The sequence below is a fragment of the Bidens hawaiensis genome, unplaced genomic scaffold (assembly GCF_021521415.1).
Source record: "Bidens hawaiensis isolate Kalapana, Puna unplaced genomic scaffold, B.hawaiensis_p1.1 tig00005944_1, whole genome shotgun sequence".
Classification (NCBI taxonomy): domain Eukaryota; kingdom Viridiplantae; phylum Streptophyta; class Magnoliopsida; order Asterales; family Asteraceae; genus Bidens; species Bidens hawaiensis.
The window spans coordinates 153,068-173,767 of NW_027491393.1; the positions used below are offsets into that span (position 1 = coordinate 153,068).

Genomic DNA, 20,700 nt, shown 5'->3' on the forward strand with positions numbered 1-20,700 from the left:
GTTCAAGAATGGCCAGGCGCTTCCGAACCTTCCCGCCCTCAACTACGAGGAGGCGGAATGGTTCTCGAAGATATCCCGGGTCCAGTCCCCGGTTTTCCGTTTTCCGGAGTCGGCGATGGTGATGCTGGGGATGAGCCGGGTGTGGAAGGCGGCGAATGCGGATAAGGTTCCGATCGTCCTTGAATATGGTTCGAACTCTGTCCCTTATGGTACGTCTTGTTTCATTTTGCTGACTTCGATTTTTTCTAACTTTCTTGTTGATTTCAGAGGGGAACGATCTTCAGTCGCTCCTGAACCCGCGGGAGGAAGATGGTCCCGCGCGGATGGGTACTCGTGCTCTGGACGAGAACGAGTTGCCCATCTTAGAGCAGACCGCGGGTCGGTTCGTGGAGGTTTATCCGCCAGGCCAAGAGATCCTGAGCCACCGACGGCCAGGTAAGCCTATCTTCTACCCTGAACCTCTCAATGCTGTGCCTGCTGCTGGAGTTGACATTTCTTCTTCTGAGGAATCCGCAGAAGGTCCTCCACTGGTGCGGAAGAAAAAGGCTGCCGTCGGGAAAGGCAAGGAGAAGGTGGCCTCTACGACCGACCCGGTAGTCCTATCTGACTCGGAGTCAGATAGTGCAGAGGTGGCGGGGAAGCCCGGTGGTGAGGAGACCACCGCTCCGGAGGCTGTAGCTGTTACCTCCGGGGAGGCAGCGACGACGACGGTTACCGGTGTCAAGAGGCCGGCTCCATCGGGTTCGCCCCCGCTCGTCCGTACGTTCAAGCTCAAGAAACCCCGTAAGTACCCCCATAATTCTTGTCTAGATTTGTTGTTTCAAATAAATTTTTCTAACACTTTTGCTTGTGCAGGTGTGGATGTTGACGCATTCCAGGGTGGAGTTGGAGCAAGTATTCTTCCGCCAATGAGGGAAGGCTCGGTCAGCCTTCCCGAGGCGTCGACCCAGGCGTCTGCGCCTGCTTCCGTTGGTTCCAGCCTTCCTGAGGCTGTTCCAGCTGAGAAGGTGTCTCCGCCGGCCGTGAGTGCAATTTTTACAGCATCTTTCACGGAGCCGGCGGTTACTGTTGCTGAGGAGGCGACGCCAACAATGGCTACCACAGCGGCTGCCACTATACCTGCGCCACCGGCACCGACGGCCGGACCATCAGGTACGCGCCGGGCTTCCCGCCGATCTATGCCACCTTCCCATCTGCCTGACCTGTTGGATGGATTTCCTTTAGGTTCAGGTGATGGGTTTGGCGGCTATCGGCCTGTTATTGACCCTACAGGTACGTAGGGTTCTTTTTCCTTTGTATATTTTTGTCATCTTTTCCTAACTGCCTTTGTTTCTTTTGCAGTGTCGGATTCCAATGAAGTGTATGTTCCAAGATGGAACATACGCCGAGGAACAACCCTTCGCACCCCTGTGGAGTGCGTGGATTGGGCTCGCCACGCTGCTCCTCATGGTGCGTTGGGGGAAGCCATGGCTAGCTACCAGGAGGGTAGGCTAACCAATGAGCTTCGGGTTCTCCAAGCCCGGATGCAGCCCCGCGTCGAGCTGCTTTGTCGTGAAAACGACAAGTTAAAAGCAGCTCGCGCCAAAGAAATATCTGAGACGCGGGCTCTGCGGGAGGAGAACCGGCAGTTGGCCGCTGCCGCCGCCGAGAAGGAGAGAGCATTCAAGGCCCTCGAGGTTGAAGTCCAGGCGCGACTCGAGGCCCGCTCCAAGGCTGCCCAAGCTGTGAATGAACAGCTTCGGCTGGCTAAGGAGACTGCGCGAAACTCAACTGAGAGGGCTGCCAAGGCTGAAGCTGTTGCTGAGCCGCTTCGCGAAGAGATTGAGCAGCTTAAATGCAAATTAAAGGCTCTTCAGCATGCTCATGACGCCTTGGCAATGGAAGATGCCAAGAAGCTGCAGGAGATCCTTGACCAGAGGGGGGTGCTTGACCGCACTGAAAGGAAACTCAAAAGCGTCGAAGAGGCTGCCGCCAAGGAAGTTCAACTTGCCAACCTTGATAAAAGCGGAGCTGAACGTGCTTACAAAGAAAGTCAAGCTACCCTCCAATGGCTGCTTCGAGAAGCGTTGCCTCAGGTATCTTTATCTTTTTCTTTACGCTTTCCGCTCGTAATTAGAAAATGTTCTAACTTGTATTCTTTTGTAGGTTGTGCGTCGGGTCCTTTCAGAGACCTCTTATGACGATGCGATGAGCGCAGCCCTCAACGCTTCTCATGAGGATGGGGAGAAGACTGGCTTCCTGCTTGGTCTAGGGTTTGCTGAGAGAGGCTTTCCGCCCTCCAACTTCCCTTTATTCAATGTTAATACTGAAGCTGCTTATGACCAAGCTGTGAACCAGTACGCTGCCTTCCCGCATCCAGTGGTGGAGAAGGTGAATGAAGCTGCTGCTGCTGATGATGGGCTAAACATCCTTAAGGCTTTCCTTGGGCAGCCGCTCTCTGACGGTGCTGGTCCAAGCGGAGGTGGCCCTGAAGCCTGATCCTGAAGATCCCTTCCCACTGCTAGGATAGACTTAGCTTTGTATAGATTTCTTTTAGGCGGGTAGTTACCCGGCCACTGTTGTAATATATCATTGAAATATACGATTGTTATTCCTTTCATTGGATTCTTTGCTTTATAAACTTATGACTTGCATACTTAGTTTAAAATAGCAATTTTCCAAGTGTTTAGAATAAGAACCTTTGAACGTGGTTGATAGTGGGTTAAAGTTTCGCTTCCTCCTTCGTGATTGTGCGGGTAGAACCGTCACTTGCACTTGGTAGGATGGCTAAACTTTAACTTTTATCTAACCTGCGTGTAGGTTTTTCTTACTTTTTGAGGATAAGTTAACCTTTGAACGTGGTTGATAATAGGTGTGAAGTTTTGCTTCCTCTTTCGTGATTGCGCGGGTAGAACCGTCACTTGCACTTAGTAGGATGGCAAAACTTTACCCATACCTGACCTGCGTGTAGGTTTTTCTTACCTTTTTAAGAATTTTGTTTTGAACCGTTCGACGCGCGGTTGTCGATAGGTTAGTGTTCATTTTCCTTTCATGATTCATGCGGATAGACCGGCACTTTCATTTAATGGAATAATTGAACTCTTCTCCTTCAACTGACCTGCGTGAAGGTTTGCCACGTTATTGGGTTCGTGCGGGTAAGACCGCCTTCCCACGCAACGACTTCACGTAATGTGAATGCCGTCACCAGTGTTGGATAGTTTTAACCGTTCGACGCGCGGTTGTTGATAGGTTAGTGTTCATTTTCCTTTCATGATTCATGCGGATAGACCGGCACTTTCATTTAATGGAATAATTGAACTCTTCTCCTTCAACTGACCTGCGTGAAGGTTTGCCTGTTGAGGATAAGTTAACCTTTGAACGTGGCTGATAATAGGTGTGAAGTTTTGCTTCCTCTTTCGTGATTGTGCGGGTAGACCCGTCACTTGCACTTAGTAGGATGGCATAACTTTACCCATATCTGACCTGCGTATAGGTTTACCTTTTCCTCTTAAGAATTTTGAACCGTCCCACGCGCGGTTGTTGATAGGTTGGTGCAGTTCCCTCGAATGATTCATGCGGATAGACCAGCACTTTCATATGGTAACTTTTTTCCCCTTCAACTGACCTGCGTGAAGGTTTATCATGCTTTTTGGGTTCGTGCGGGTAGGACCGCCTTCCCATGCAATGACGTTTTTTGTAATTATGCGGTGAAAACCGGCATATTAGTGTGTACAAAAGTATAAATGTAAATCATCAGCTTCGACGTTTGAAAGAGAATCATTTCCATTAGAAGTGGCTTTTGGCCTTTTCTGTACAAATTGGAATTGATTACATGCAAACTGTGTAATTGAACTCCCTTCCATGTTGGGACAGGAGTGCCATCGAGCCGACACGCACCTGTTTCGGGATCTCGTTCTTTACGCAGCATGTAGTCTCCATATTGAAGCTGATTTTTTATTCGTGTTTACCCCAGCCATGGTTCCACACGCACCTGCCTGCCTGCTTAGCTTTTATTTCGCCACGAGGTGTGCGAGCGTCCCATCTCTGACGAATGTTTCGACCATGTCTTTTACGTCTATGCATTCTTCAGTGTTGTGGCCTTTTGTTCTGTGATAGTCACAGTACTTGCTCCGATCAGCATCGTGACGATGTCGGATTACTGGAGGCTTTGGCCATGGGAGCTCTTCAGTAGCAAATATGTCAGTGACGCTTTTGGTAAGTGGCGTCCATCTGGAGTTCCGGTGCAGCTTTACATTATCCCTTTCACCCAATCGGTGCTGTAAGCCGGATGAGGTGTCAAAGTTTACCCTTGACTGCCAAATGCCTTGCTTCCGTTTTTTGTTCAATCGGGCGGTGAGGACGTTGTCCTCTCTCGTCCTCTGGGTGTAAAGGTTTGTGCTCTGCGGAAGGTCTCTACCCAGTTGCTTCTCCGTTTCCGCATAGCGTTTGGCTGCTGTCATGATGCCATCCCATGTGGATGGCATTCCATCTTTACCCGTTAGGGTGCGGATAAGCTCTGGGTCCTGCGCGCCCTGGATGAAGGCCGCGCGAACAAGATCCTCGCTGATATTGCCCAAACTTAACTTCTTTGAGTTGAAGCGAGTGATGAAGTTTGGCAGAGATTCATCTTCTTCCCGTATGCATTTGAGGATTGTCCATTGCTCCTCGGTATACTTTCGCTGCTGGCTGAAGTGTTGGCTAAACTTCTGCTGGAAGTCTGCCCAGTCGTAAATGTGGTTAACCGGTAAACGATCAAACCAAACCCTAGCAGCCCCCACCAGCGTCATTTGAAACATGTAACACCACGTGGGTTCCGTCCAGTTGCTGACGGTTGCCCCTGCTATGAACCTGTTCAAATGGTCGTCTGGGTCGGACATACCATCATAAGTGCCTATGTTGGGCATTTGTTTGGCACTTTTTGGGGCAATTGCTTCCGCAATGTCCCTTGCAAATTTGGACGTTCCCGCATTTGCAACGTTCGGTCTGAACGTTTTGGAGAAGTCTCGTGAACTTCCACCTGTGCTTTTTGGTTTGAAGGCTTGTCCAAAATGCCTTCTCGGTTGGGAGTCCGTTTCCTTACGCTTCCCTTTTGCCCTATGGCGAGGGTTCGCGTCGGAGTCGGATTCCTCCGAGTCATTGTCCAAGTATTCTTCGAATTCGTCGGCCTGTTGGACGGAACGCAAGCGTTCGTCCAACTCAGCTTGGAATTCCTTTTGTCGTGCCTCCGCCCATGCCTTAACTTCATCGAGAGTTTGGCGGGGGAGTCTTGTTCGTTTTTCAAACTGGGTATCGGTGAATCCCAGTGGGCGATTATTTACTGCACTTGCCCCAGCTTGGGTAACTGGGGTAGTGTTCGTAAAATTTACTTCACTTGCCCCGGCTTGGGTAACCGGGGTAGTGTTTGTAAAAACTGTGTTGCCGGTATTCCCTCCAGTAGCTGGGGTTGTGGTTACCGGAGTTTCTTTAACCATCTTTCTAGAAGTTTGAAAAAACTGGAGAAAAATGAAGTTCTAGCTTTATGCACGGATGGCGCCAATGAAGAAACACTAACCAGACCCCGGGCAGATTACTGGTAACCTGGGGGTTGGAGAGCTGTTTCCCACGAGGGGTTAGACCCTTGGAAGATGGTTCTTCTGATAACCTGCAAAACAGACACCGTGAGCTCGTCACTGAGAAGGGGGGGGGGGTTCCTCCTTGTGACCACCCTCCGGCGTGAGAATCAGACTAGATTGCTCTTTAAATATAAAAGTATATTAAGAGATTGCTAGAGCAGATATCAGGTATATATGATAAGATAAGATGTTGTAAGATGATCATACCATTGGGGTATTTATAGCCGAAGGTAGGTTTCCAAGGGGTTTAGCCGGCCCAACACGCTACCAACTGTAACCTATGCACGTGCCCTGCCTGTGAGTGGTGGATAGGTAGCGGCTGACACAGAGCAGGCGTGTCGTGCACTCTTCCTCTTCTGCCAACTACAGGCTAGGCACGTGGTATGGCAGGAGTTGGTGGGTAGGCGGCGGCTATTGGTCACAGTGCTGTGGCGTGCTGCCTGCCATGCTGCTGTCAGTGAGCTGTCGCATTCTTGGTCAGATCTTTTGTCTGTACCTCGTCAGGTATCACACAAAAGATCCTCCATCATACGGACTGGCTCATTTAGGCGGGAGTTTTCCCCCTCCCGCCTTTGCTCATTCCTTCAGGTGACACTGGGGAGAGTTAAGTGCCTTGTGCGTGTAGCCATGCTGCGCGGGTGGCCTTCCCTAATGGCTTGTATCCGAGGCTGCGGGGACAGGCGGAGTCCTTCACCATTGGGAGGCATTTCCTGCGGGACCAGCTTGCGTACTGCGCGTAAGGACGTTACGTCTCTGAGCATGGTTGGTCCTGCGGATCCAGTTGGTCTCTGCGCAGACGTCCCTGTTTAAGGTGAGTCTTGCGGGTCCAACTGGGCTCTGCTGGGACCTACCTCTTCACATATATATAATTAAAAATGTTGTATGTTTTTGTAGGAATTGGCAAGATGTAATATGTTATTTCCATACGATGTTAGTTTAGATATGACAGTGGCTAAAGGTCAAGTATAGCCATCTTCAGAAACCTTATTGCATCTGTCACAATTAAACAAGGATTATTCCAAAGTCAAGGTAGATTGTGTGTGTGAAGGATTCGAAAAAATGTCAATCCTTCCTGTTTCACGAACCGTTAGTATTGAAAAAGTTGGTGACATGCTTCATGGATTCGTTTTGTGGCTCAAATTTGCATTAAAGGTATATTTGATACAATATTATTATTTTTTTTTATAACAACAGTTACTATAACATTTTGTTTAAATGATAGCTTGTTAGCAAAAAGCCACCTCGCAAGTTAGTGGGCGCCTCGGGAAAGTCTCCGAGTTCCAATTCATCAAGGCATGGACGCATCTCGCCACAATTAAACACCAGTTATCTTGCAACAAGCTCATTACACGTAGTGTAATTTATATTTTGGTTAGTTTGATATGTTTATATTATAATAGATTATTTGTTATTGTAGTTTATTGAAGCCGATCCATGCAATGATAGTGGTCAGTCGAGTTTTACTAATACGGTAATAATTAACACCTTGTTTTAATTATGATCCACGAGTGTGTTTGTTTATATGCGTGTGTGTGTGTATGAGTACTAATGTGTTCATAGTTGTTTGTTAGTTAATGAAGATGCAACAAGTAATGCCAACTACACACGCTCCTGAACCGAATCCAGATTGTTTTATTGATCTTGAAGTAGATAATTCATGGAAAACAATAAAGATGATGAGTCCAGAAATTCAAGAATTGACTGAAGCGTTACAAACGTGCATGGGTGAGCGCCATTCCATTGTGAGTTCTTCACCTGTTGGGATGTACCGGGAGATAGTTGTTACGGCGATTCCATATGTGGAGACTTTACAAGTATTTTGCAATGATTGGCTAGACATCAGCATCGTACATTGGTTTGCTATGTAGGTGTTGTTTTTATATATGCTACAATAATATTTTAGATACAATAACATTTTTTTTCACAATTTAAGGCATTTTTATAAATCGGGCATGAATTCTAAGTGCACTTTCATTAATCCGGCCCGTATCAATGGTGAGGAGTGCATTACAAATCCTGGTCGCGCTCAACAACACATCATAGACGTATTTTTGCGTCATTGTGACAAACAGTTTTTTCTTGCACCAAATGTAGCCAGGTAATTTATACTATTTCACCTACATACACCTATACACTTACACGCTTAAATATTCTATAATATTCTTTTTTTGTAGAAACCATTGGTCGCTATTTATTATTTGTCCTTTAAATAGAAAATGATATATTCTTGATTCCATAAATAGAGGATGGCATGAAGGTTCATACAAACTTTCATTTACAATTGATAATGCTTTGGGTTATCATTTGATTAGCAAGTGGTAAAGGTATGTTTTCTACGTTTTATTAGTTTATTTTCTTGTATTTAAAATATATAGTTATTTAAATGCAATGCCAATAACAAAAAGAAGATTGGGAATGTGGGTTTATGGTGATAAAGCATATGCAAGAGTTTATCAATTTTTATCAACATATTTTTCCCGAGACTGTAAGTGTTTAGTATATATATATTTTATATATTTTGTCTAATAATGTACCAGTTAATATATATATATATATATATATATTGGGTTAGGTTAGAATAAAAACTCACTTAAGTTGTGAAAACTCTAGAAACTTATTCTCAACCACATGTTTTTAATTAAAGATTAAATCTTGTGTTCCACAATTAAAGTTAATAAAAAATGTTAAAGATAATTTACATTTTCTCTCTCATGAAAACATAAATAAAAATTAGTAAAAAAATGTAAAAAAAATAGTAAACATTTTTTTTATGTTTTCGATGTTTTGTATTAAATGTAACAACATATATTACGTGTAACAAAAAAAAACGATGTTACATAGGGTTTTTACAACTTAAGTGGGTTTTCATTTTATACTTTGTCATATATATATATATATATATATATATATATCAATTTTTTTATCAATTTGTTTTTAGCTATGGAATCGAAACGATTGGGTTTCAAAAGAAGAAATTAAGGAATTGGCCTTAGATGTAATGCTGCAATTTCTTAATAAGATGTTTCCTAACCTGATATGAACTAAGGTATGTGAAACAAATGTAAAATGGGTTACGCGTACAAGGGTAAACATATCCATTGTCTTGGTTATGGGTTGAAACAAAACAGTTTAAATGTGTTAGACTCGGTCGGTTGAAACGTGTTCCTATTTTTTAACATGGGTTACGGGTTTTAAGAAAAATATAAGGATACAGATTCTAACTATCAAAACGATTACCAAATTACGGTAACAATGAATATAGGGTTGAGTTAAGGGACAAATTGGGTTACAGGTTATGTTCAACGGGACATAATGGGTTACGAGCCCGTGCTATAGGTTACGGGCTATGGGTTTCGAGTTTCATATTGTTTGCACATGCGATACTTTTAAGTTCCATTCTATAATGTCACACTATGTTATTTGTAGATGAATTCTCGATCAACGACCGAGAGCAGGTGGATCAAGGCATTACTAGTTTAAAACAGAAGCTAGTTAGGTTTCGTTGAGCAGTAGCTTTTGTAGTTTAGTATGTTTACTTTTGTTTTTATGACATTTAATGTAAATTGTGGACAAGTCGTGTGGTGTACTGGATATGGCTATTTATTAAATTAAATTTGTTGGAAATTCCTGATATTTATTAGTTATTATTTTTTCAATGAAAAAAGGTATTTATTAAATTAAATTTGTTGGGAATTCATGTTATTTATTATTATTTTTTTAAATGAAAAAGGATTTTATGAAGGTCTTTAAAAACGCCTCAAAAGAAGATGCATTTATTGAGGTGGTTCACAAACCGCCTTAAAATATAGTAGTGACTCTAGTTGGAGTGCTTTTGGAGGCGGTCTTTTTTATTTTTTGTAGCAGCTCAAATAAGCGCCTCAAAATAAATGGATTTTATAAGGCGTTATTTTATGAGGTAGTTCAAAAAACACCTCATAAAATCTTTTTCACCACCTCAAAAAATCATATTTGTGCTAGTGGTTAACCAAGTAGGAAAATCTGCACCATATGTGTTATACATTTATTTAGTATCGTGTTTTAATTTTTGTTTCATTTACATTGTATGAGTACGGTAAAAAGAATAAATTTTAAACTTTTAACTAAACAACGAACACAAATAAATATGGTTAATGGGTCATTGTGTTTTAATTGGTTTAGACTTTAAACTTTGGTTGAGCTTTAGTTGGTTTGAATTTTTAATTTGGTTGGGCTTTAAACAAACAGAAGAAACATTATATTTTTCAAGAGTAGCGAATTGCAAAACCCGACAAAATAAAATAAAAAATTGTACTACTGAGGAAAAATTGAGGGGTAGCAGAGGCTACTCTGCTAAGCCTATATGTCCAACCCTGCTTGAAGCCGAATAATGACACATATCAGCTAGTTCAAAACTAAAATTTAAAAGTAAAACAAATACTGAAAAACTTTAATAAAGTTATAGATACATCAAAAGTGAAAAAAGAAAATCTATTGATTCATGCTCTAAGAGCATTCTCAACCCATTTCCTATCATATATATATATATATATATATATATATATATATATATATATGAGAAGTATAGTTTGAAAACCCTTTTGAGTTGAGAAAACCCGTGAAAACCCTATGTAACATCGTTGGTTTTTTTTTTTCGTAACATGTAATATATGTTGTTACATTTAATACAAAATATCGAAAACATAAAAAAAATGTTTTGCTATTTTTTTTATATTTTTTTAGTAATTTATATATATGTTTTCAGGAGAAAGAAAGTGTAAGAAAACTTTAATATTTTTTTATTAACTTTAATTATGGACCACAAGATTTTATCTTTAATTAAAAACATGTGGTTGGGAATGAGTTTCTAGAGTTTTCACAACTCTCTCTCTATATATATATATATCATATAACAACACTAAAGTTACTGTTTTTTCTTTTTGCTGTTTAATTAAATAATAATTTTTTATACATTTATCATTATCTTTTCTCTTTCCTCCACTCACAACCGTTTTTAGAAAATATTAAAAAATTATACGGTATGAACGGTGAAACCCAAAATTTAACTTTCTCATATAACATTTTATCTATCTTCTACTCACAATCACTCATAACCATACCTTATAATTTACAAATCTCTTTCACATATTTTAAAAAAAAAAGGACCGAGAATACTCTAATCTAGACACACCAAACACGACTTATAACTTCATACAAATTAATATTTTATTAAATAAAATTAAAGTTATAAACGATAAACATAGGTTCATTTGTCCGTAGTCCCTTTTAACCAAAAGTGGTGACATCATGTTTTACTAAGCCACGTTTCAGGCTTCATGATCACTGGTCAAATGGGTCACATCACATTTGATCTCTCAAACAAGTAACCGTGCTCTAACCAACTTTGAGAAATATTATTTACATTACCATTTTATTTGACTCCATGTTTTACTTAGTTCATCTAAATTTAGTATGTATTTTACAAAGCAAAACAAATTATTCGTATTTACTATTTTTGTATTATGCATTTAATTACCTTTATAAGTTACTTGGAGTATCTCCATCACGACCTCCATGAATGTCCATCGGCCGATGTGAAAGATCTACAGGGTTGATTTGGATTGGAGGGTTGCTTCCCGTGAGGAACTAACAGGTTAAATGAGGTGTGTGAAAGGGGAACACCTACCAAAGAAATTGCTCAAAGTGTTGCATTCTCGAACTAAGGGCGACTTTCACAATCTGAAAATCCAAGTCAAAATAACATTTGTGAATCCAAACCTCCAAAACTTAATAAAGCTCATTTAATACATTTATGATGAGTTTACTTATGTGGATGAAATGAAAATGATTGGATCCGTCAATAATCTATCAATACAGTTTTGTTCAAAAATAAATAATTTTTCTGGTGGGCCTAACACCAACGACTACCTTCAAGACACATGTGTTCTTACAAAACACACAATGTTTTTTTGATTTAAATATGGTCGGTCCCATTTGCCAAATGCCCAAATCGGTCTCAATTTTTCACGGGATTCTTATCCTTCCAAATTGCCCAAACAAGTTCTCATTTTTATCACTTTTAAACCTCAAAAAAAAAAAAAAAACAAAAACAAAAACCTCTGCATTTTCTTTTATTTACTCCAATTTCAAGAATCTTATAATCACCCATAACTGTTTTTAACTTGCCATTTGGTTAAAAAACAGATCAGAAACGAATCATTGCAGCAATTAATTTAACTGGGTGTTGTTATGCCCACCACCTGTTCGACCATTTGCCCCATTGAAACAAACTTATCTGTTGGTGAGATCTGACAACGGGCTAAAGTTATTTAAGGAAAAAGATGACAATTGACTTGATGCCAGGGAGTTCTGGGCTTATAGATGCTGCTGATGACAAGAAGATAACATATTTTAGCAACAAGTATGTGTTGGGTTTGACTCTGGTTGCTGGCATTGGTGGTCTGCTTTTCGGTTATGACACGGGTATTCATTCGCCTCTCTTCTCACCAAATTTAGGGGTGTAAACGAACTCACTCGACTAGGCCCGAGCTTTCAAACTCTTTTTCTAGATTTCGAGCTTGGCTAGCGAATTGATTTTTCAAGATCGGGCTCGGGCTCGGCTCGTTTATTATTTATTAATTAATTTATGCACGTTTTTATATATTTTAAGAGAAACCTTAAACTAGCTTACACTCAGCTCGAGCTCGAGTAGTACCTTAAACGAGCCAAAGCTAGTGATGCAGTTATGGAAGCGATCAAATGGCTCAAGAACGATTAGTTAATCAAAGACCATAATCGAACCAAAGGTTCAAGAACAAAGTTCTTATAATTCAATAAAAAAAATTCAGTCAGAAACTAAACTAACCAACCATGTACTAAACAAAGGATTGAAGGAAAATAGATAAACATAGAAACAAGATAAACATAAAATAATAAAAGATAAACAAATAAAATAAAAGATTCCAATTAAATATAAATGCTCCTGCATCAGCTAGACTGTTCAGTTAAATTAATATATAGAAGTCCAATAGAGGTAAAACTTAAAATACACTTGGCTTTTAAGGTTCGACAAGCCTAAACGCAAGGGTCGATAACTAAACAAGCTTTATTTGAGGCTCGGGCTCGGCTTGTTTCGAGCTTCTTATTGATCTGAGCTTGAGTAGCTCACGAGCGGCTCAGCCTCAGCTCGTTTGCACCCGTATCAGCAATCGCTGATCACACATATCATATCCGTATATATAATTAGTATGCAAAACATTTGTTTCAGGGGTCATATCAGGAGCCCTTCTGTACATTCGTGATGATTTCGAGGCGGTTAATCAAAGCAGCTTCTTACAGGAAACAATTGTAAGCATGGCTTTACTTGGTGCCATGATCGGGGCTGCAGCCGGTGGGTGGTTAAACGATGTGCAAGGGCGCAAAACTGCTACACTTGTTGCTGATGTCATATTTGCACTCGGGGCTTTTGTGATGGCGGCTGCACCCGACCCATACTTTCTTATATTTGGTCGGTTATTGGTCGGGCTCGGTGTCGGTATAGCTTCAGTTACCGCCCCAATGTATATTGCAGAAGCAGCACCTTCAGAAATTAGAGGTGGTCTTGTAAGCACCAATGTGCTTATGATCACTGGTGGCCAGTTTCTTTCTTACCTTGTTAATCTTGGCTTCACAGAGGTGAGTTTTTTATCTTTTTTTTTGCTGACTTTTATTGACTTTTGTTGACTTTTTTTGTTGACCCGTGTTGGTTTTTTTGTAATAGGTTCGTGGGACGTGGCGGTGGATGCTTGGAATTGCTGCGGTGCCTGCTATTCTTCAGTTTTTATTGATGTTGCTTTTGCCTGAATCACCACGTTGGCTTTACAAGAATGTAAAATGCTTTGTGTTTCAAGTTTGTTATGAACAGTTTTACTTTCATTTATGAGTCTGTAAATGTTTTAAAGCGTGTTCTTGTGTTATGTAGAGAAGTAGTTCGGAGGCAGTTGCCACACTGTCAAAGATTTACGATCCTGATCGGTTAAAGGATGAACTTCAGTATCTTTCGGCTGCTTTGGAGGAAGAACAGAGAGGCGGGAATTCTGTAAGATACAGAGACGTTTTCAGAATTAAAGAAATCAGACTTGCATTTGTGGCTGGAGCAGGTTTGCAGGTAATAATGGAGGGTTGGGTAATGGGTTAGGCAAATTGAGCGGGTCTGGTCCAGGGCTGGCAAATCGGGTACCTGTTTAGACACGATATGACCTATTTAGCACAAAAAGTACACTATGCAATTTTATGCCTTTTTAAAAAATATTAAAAATAGGAGGCTAGAGTTTATTTCTCATTCTTGATACATAAAAGTATAAAACATACGACCACGCTCAAACCTCCAAAGCCACGTGTTAAACGAGTTGTTTTCATATTTGATACTTGTGTTAATCGCGTCATCTCTTACCTGTTAAACACGATAAGACACGATTTGCCAGCCCTTCTGCCTGGATTGTTAATGGGTTGAAATGGGAGGGTCGATCATTAATGGGCTAAAATGGGAGCATCTGGATAATGGGTCAATATGTGAGGGTTTGGATTGTCAGTGGGTCCTAATTGGAGGGTTTGAATCGTTAATGGTCAAAATGGGTTGGCCTGGAACGTTAGCAGACCATCCCATTTTGTCCCGCTAACGATCAAGACGCGTCAATTTGACCCAATAACGGCCCAGACTCGCAAATTTTGACCCATTAACAATTCAGATCCGCCCATTTTGACCCATTAACTATCCAGACCTGCCCATTTTGACCCATTAACAATCCAGACCCAAAAAGCTTTTAGTTCCAAATTTATGTTTTTCAAATAATTAGATTTCGGATGATTCATTCACTAAAACCGCACTTTTGGTTATCTTTTCTTTACCTGTTAGAAACAATACATAAGTCAAAACAATCTATTCATAACTGAACGAGCCAAATTGTCGCATTTGGTTTTACACTTCAGCATGCCAACACATTTATTAACTATATAGCCCTTCACAACAAAATTTTAACTTGCAGGCATTTCAACAATTTACCGGTATCAACACCGTCATGTATTACAGCCCAACCATAGTCCAAATGGCGGGTTTCGGGTCAAACCAATTAGCCCTTCAACTATCTCTCATAGTAGCATTAATGAACGCTGCGGGAACAATAGTCGGAATCTACCTAATTGACCACGTTGGCCGCCGACAGTTGGCACTCAGCAGCTTGACAGGTGTCATTCTCTCATTGGTCCTCCTGTCAGTTGCATTCTTCCTTGAATCATCCGGACACACCAACATTGGGTGGGTTGCGGTTCTCGGGTTAGTCCTTTACATCAGCTCCTTCGCCCCTGGGATGGGGCCCGTTCCATGGACCGTGAATTCTGAAATATACTCGGAATCATATCGTGGGATTTGTGGCGGGATGTCAGCTACGGTGAACTGGGTGTCAAATTTGATAGTGGCTCAAAGCTTTCTTTCAGTTGCTGATGCGGTTGGGACCGGGGTGACTTTTTTGATATTGGCGGGAATTGCGGTGGCTGCGGTTGGTTTTGTGGTTGTGTTCGTACCGGAGACCAAAGGGTTGACTTTCGAAGAGGTTGAGAAATTATGGCGGGAGCGAGCTCGCAGTGGTCGTAAAGGTGTACCGCTTCTTGAATAGACACGAAAGTTCATATGCAGTTCCATGGTTTTGGGATCAAGATGCTGGTTGATTTGTGTTTAGGTGTTTTGTGTGATTAAAACGTTTATGAAACGATGCGAGCACAACGCGAAAATAAATTAAAGTAACAAAAGTGAAGGGTGTCCTGGGTTTGGGTTTAATTACATCGATAGGTGTGGATGTTAATTTACTTTTTACTTCTACGTTAGCATCACATCACATCCTAATACATTTCATTTTCTTTCACAATATCAAGAAAACGGTCACTAATTCAACGGTTCCCTCCATTTTCAAATAAAATAATTAATATAACCAAAATAAAGTTATAATATCTAAAATTAAAATAAAATAAATTTAAAATTACATTCATTGATAAAAAAATAACAAGAATAAAATTTACATAATTTAAAACCTAAAAAACAATATAAATGATAAAATAAACGTAATTAAAAAGTAGGGTTAGGTTTAAATAAGAAGTTTGATTTTTCTAAAAAGGCTAGGAATGAGAGTATTTTAGTCTAACACCTTAATATCAAAACCCCCTTACATTAATCTCAAAACCCACTTAATTAATTTCAAAAACCCACTTACATAAAACCCAATTACATCTTCACTCATCTCTTACAACCACCACCACTCCACCGCCCGCCGCCACCACAACCGTCACCCACCGCCACCACCTCGCCGGAAAAGTCCGAAAAAACACAATGCAAAAATACACTACGAAAAAAAAACACAATGATAAAAACATAATAAAAAACACAATTGTATGACACAATGTAAATAACATAATGGAAAGAACACAATGAAAAAAAAACAATGAAAAATACTATTGTCTAACACAATTTTGTAAACACACAATTCGGTAAAACACAATTTGTAAAAAACCCACTGATTTTTTTTTAATTTTTATATTACAATATGGTACTCGTATAAAAGATAAAAAGACACTCGTTATTATGGTGAGTTTGTTTTTCAATAAAAACGTTATAAAAAAAGTTATGGACGTTTTAAAATGATGGGGGAATTTGACATGTGCCTTGCAAGTGAAGAGAAAAAGTCAACAAATGTGTTATTCCTTTTATGCCCTTTACCTTGTTTTCACACTTGATTTTCTCTTAAACTAATCTCAACCCTTCATATTCAAAATCAATGTACAAGATTACTTCTTATCCTTCATACAAAAAGTATACTTCCTATTATAACCTAACTTCTTAAAAAGCAAATATAAATAAAATATAAGAGTAAATCCATATATGTTTTGTCCACCCTCACTATTCTGTACCAAACACCCTTGTCTTCGTTCCCAAAATCCCATCATTCTTGAAACTGATCATTCCTCACCAAGAACACAAATCATAGACAAATATTTACTTTAGTTTATCAAGTGTGTTGTAGGCTTGTAATTATATAAATTAAATAGAAAATACAAAGTTCAACGACATTTTGAGCGAGAAATTTCTAATGGACAAGATTTATTCTTCTTTATTTATTCCTTTATTCTCTCCATATTTTGTTTCTTATGATAATTTTACTAACTTTCATAAAGCTTTTTTGACGGCCATTACTAAAAATAATGAGCCAAAACATCCAAGCCAATCGGCGTCACAATAGGCTATGAGATTTGTTCCTCCATCTTTGGTAAGTAAGATGCCTTGTCCGGGTGTCGCCTTTAAATACCGTAGGACTCGGTTTGTAGCTTCGAGATGACTTTCTCGTGGGTCATTAACAAACTGACTTAAGACATTAACGGAGTAAATGATATCAGGTCTCATTGCTTGTCAATAAAGGAGTCTCTCAACGAGTCTTCTATATCGGTTGGCGTCCACACGAGTTTTGCCTTCTCGTTTGTCTGGTTTTAAATTTTGCTCCATGGGAAATGAACTCAGCCGACAACCTAACATACCTGTGTCTTCAAGGATGTCCAATGTGTACTTTCGTTGACTAAGAACCATGCCTTGTTTCGTTCGAGCGACTTCAATGCCAAGAAAGAACTTCAAGGGACCAAGATCTTTGATGCTGAATTCCTTGTTGAGAAAATTTTTGGTCTCTTGAATTTTGTTGATGTCGTTTTCGGTGATGACAACATCATCAACATAGATAAGGGCAGCAACAAAAACTCCTCTTTTAAACATGAATAAAGAGTGATCGGCTTTTGATTGTTCGAATCTAAGTCTCTTTAAGAAGGTGGTGAATTTTTGAAACCAATTTCTCGAAGCTTGCTTAAGCCCATAAAGTGACCTTTTGAGTTGGCAAACCCGGTTGTCATCTTGCTTACCGAAACCTTGAGGAATCTTCATGTAGATGTCTTCATATAAATCTCCATGTAAGAAAGCATTGTTCACATCTAATTGGTGAATATGCCATTTTCGTTTTACCGCAACGGCTAAGAGACTCTGAACAGTTACTAGTTTTGCAACCGGTGCAAAGGTATCATGGAAGTCGATGCCTTCCATTTGTGTGAAACCTTTGGCGACGAGACGAGCTTTGTACCGTTCTATTTCTCCATTCGGTTTGTATTTTATCTTGTACACCCACTTCGAGTCAATGACATGTTTTCCCTTTGGCAATTCTTCCAATGTCCAAGTACCATTTTGTTCAAGAGCTCGAATTTCGGTTTGCATAGCTTCAACCCATTTTGGATTGTGAACTGCTTGACCGAAATGTTTTGGCTCATTATTTTTAGTAATGGCCGTCAAGAAAGCTTTATGAGAGTTAGTAAATCATAAGAAACAAAATGTGCTAAGGGGTGTACCGTTGAGGGGGTTTTTTTATCGGAGCTAGACGATGAATGCTCTTGGTCTAATGATGGGGGAAGCTTCACTTGATAGTCTTTCAAATAAGGAGGTGTTGTTCTGTTGCGTTTGGGTCGTTCAGAAGGTGCTTGAACATGTTCAAAATTTTCACTTTCGGATGTTAAGTCAGAACCGATGGCATCAGTTCTCGTGGACTCATTTTCAGATATTGGCCTAGAAGAGATAGCCTCATTGATAGTATTGGATGGGCTCGTCAAGTCTCCTGGGCTATTAGTTTGTGGGCTCATGATTTCTTCATTTTCAGAATTTTGTTGGTCAAAGTTGGCTGCTTGAATTAAATCACTAATTAGCTCATCATTTTGGTGCATTGGAAATTTGTTTGCATCAACAGTAGCTTCAACTTCCCGAATTCTTGGCCAAATAAAAATTTCTTCTTTTTTCTTTGAGATATCAACTTTTGTGAAGAGAAAAACATCTTCTATAAACTTCACGTCTCTAGTTATCTAGTTATGAGAATCTTTTGTGTTGAAGGTCAAGAATTTTGTAACCTTTTGTGCCCGGTGGATAACTCAAAAAAATTACGAGCCTCCCCCTTATCTCAAATTTATCGCCCTTTGTCTCCGTGCTTCGATAATACACAAGGCAACCAAAAACTTTTAAGTGTTCATAACTAGGACTTTCGTTGTGTATTAATTCGTAGGGCGTTTTACCATCAATAACATCAGATGGAGGCCGATTTATTATATGGGTTGCCGTTAATATGCACTCCCCTCAAAACCTATTGGGGAGGTTAGCCTTGAACATTAACGCCCTTGACGTTTCTAAAAGGTGCCGGTGTTTTCTTTCCACCACACCATTTTGTAGGGGTGTGTGTGGACACGTTGTTTCCAACAAAATTCCCTCTTTGGCATAAAAATCATGCATTTTATTAGATGTAAACTCCCCTCCGTTGTCACACCTTACTCGTTTAATATTCTTTTCATATTGTACTAGAACCATTTTATGAAAATCAATTAAACTTGTACTTGCTTCATGCTTATGTTTGAGAAGAAAAACCCATGTGGCCCGGCTAAAATCATCGACAATGGTAAGAAAATAGTTGGCTTTTGTGAAAGATGGCGATCGATACTTTCCCCACACATCACAATGTATGAGTTCAAAACAAGCACTAGTTTTTGTAGTGCTAATAGGAAAGGGAAACCTGGCAAATTTTGCTTTAATGTAAGAATCACAAACACCCCTTGAGTTTGAAGAAGCATTCTTAATAAAACCAACATTAGAAAGTTTAGAGATGGAGGCATGACCTAATCTCTTTTGCCACGTCTCGACCGTTGCCATCATTGCTTGCCTCTCGGTTCCCATCATCTCCATCTTGTATAGACCTTTGATACATTCACCCCCTCCAATCAATTCCCTTGAACGTAAACCCTGTATGACAAAGAAACTGGGAAAGAATGTCACAGCACATTGTAAGTTGTTTGCTAATTTACTAACCGACATTAAGTTGCATTTGAATTCAATACATATTTAATGTTTACTCCGTTTGGTAGTGTGTAGTCCCCACGACCTTCAATGGGTATTGTTGCACCATTTGGTATTATGACGGGAGATTCATAATTCCCTTTTGTTATGTTTTTTAGTAAAGAATCATTGTAAGTAAAATGCTCGGTGGCACCCGAGTCCATTATCCAGATACCTTCTTGATTGATTTTACCTACAATGTTTTGCAGCCAGTGTGCCTTCTTCCTCTAGGATTTGTTCCTTGTTTCAAAAGAACTTAATGAACTGTTGGTACTGCTCGTCGTTTAGTCCCGGTATAGGGCTTGCTTTGTTTTCAAAACACGCAGCCCTCGGTTTGGTTGTTTTTCTTTTGCCTGGCCATCATTCCGGGTAACCGATGCGTTTGAAGCAACCATCTTTGTTGTGGCCGTTTTTGCCACAAAAATCACAATGATCGACTGGTTCATTAATATTGCGTTTAATACCATATCTTGGTACAAACGACTGGCCTTGGTCTCGTTTGCCTTTTTCATTCTTGCCGTCGGCTGCCATGAAACTAGGTTTTTTTGTTTTGTTTTGGGTTTAGGATCTAAACTTGCTTTGATACCATAATAATTTTTGTTATTATGGTATGATATATTGAATTTCCGATCTTTATTCTTACAATTAAAAGACACTCCTTTATATAATAAGGAGGCATATGAAAACAAGGAAAAGGAAATAAGTAAGGCTACAAGTTTGGAACAAAATATGGAGAGAATAAAGGAATAAATAAAGGAGAATAAATCTTGTCCATTAATTTCCACACTAAGTTCACCGTCAGGCGGCACCAAGAAGGCAGGGGTGGTGTTTTTCGCCGGCGCCGCTAGCCACGTGAATTGTTGGGCGGCAAATCAATACCCACTCCGTATAGTCTTAAGGCCTTAAGGGAGATCTAACCGGTGCCATGGTATGTTTGAAACTTTGAATATATGTTATTCAACAGGTCGTGTTTAGCTTAACTTTTTACTTAAACCTTGTTTAAACCATTTAACTAAACAAGCCGAGTTGCAAATTCATGTAATACATTTATAACTTGATTACAGCACATATACAATCCGTTAACCCGTTTGATTTTTTAGATGTATAGAGTATACAGGTCGTGTTCGGTTTATATGATTTTTAAATATGTTTGGCTTAAAAGAAGAATTGTGGGGTTTTACACGAATAAATATATTGGTAGTATTC

At 40.0% G+C, this 20,700-nt stretch overlaps 1 protein-coding gene across 1 annotated transcript; it reads left to right on the forward strand.

Annotated features, from left to right (window-relative positions):
* The first annotated feature begins 11,781 nt into the window (after positions 1-11,781).
* LOC143631115 (inositol transporter 1-like) lies at positions 11,782-15,217 on the forward strand. Its single transcript, XM_077099965.1, has 5 exons — positions 11,782-12,050; positions 12,835-13,241; positions 13,327-13,434; positions 13,528-13,713; positions 14,591-15,217. The coding sequence occupies exons 1-5, from the start codon at positions 11,909-11,911 to the stop codon at positions 15,215-15,217; spliced, it is 1,470 nt and encodes a 489-aa protein (XP_076956080.1). The 5' UTR covers positions 11,782-11,908.
* Positions 15,218-20,700: the final 5,483 nt, after the last annotated feature.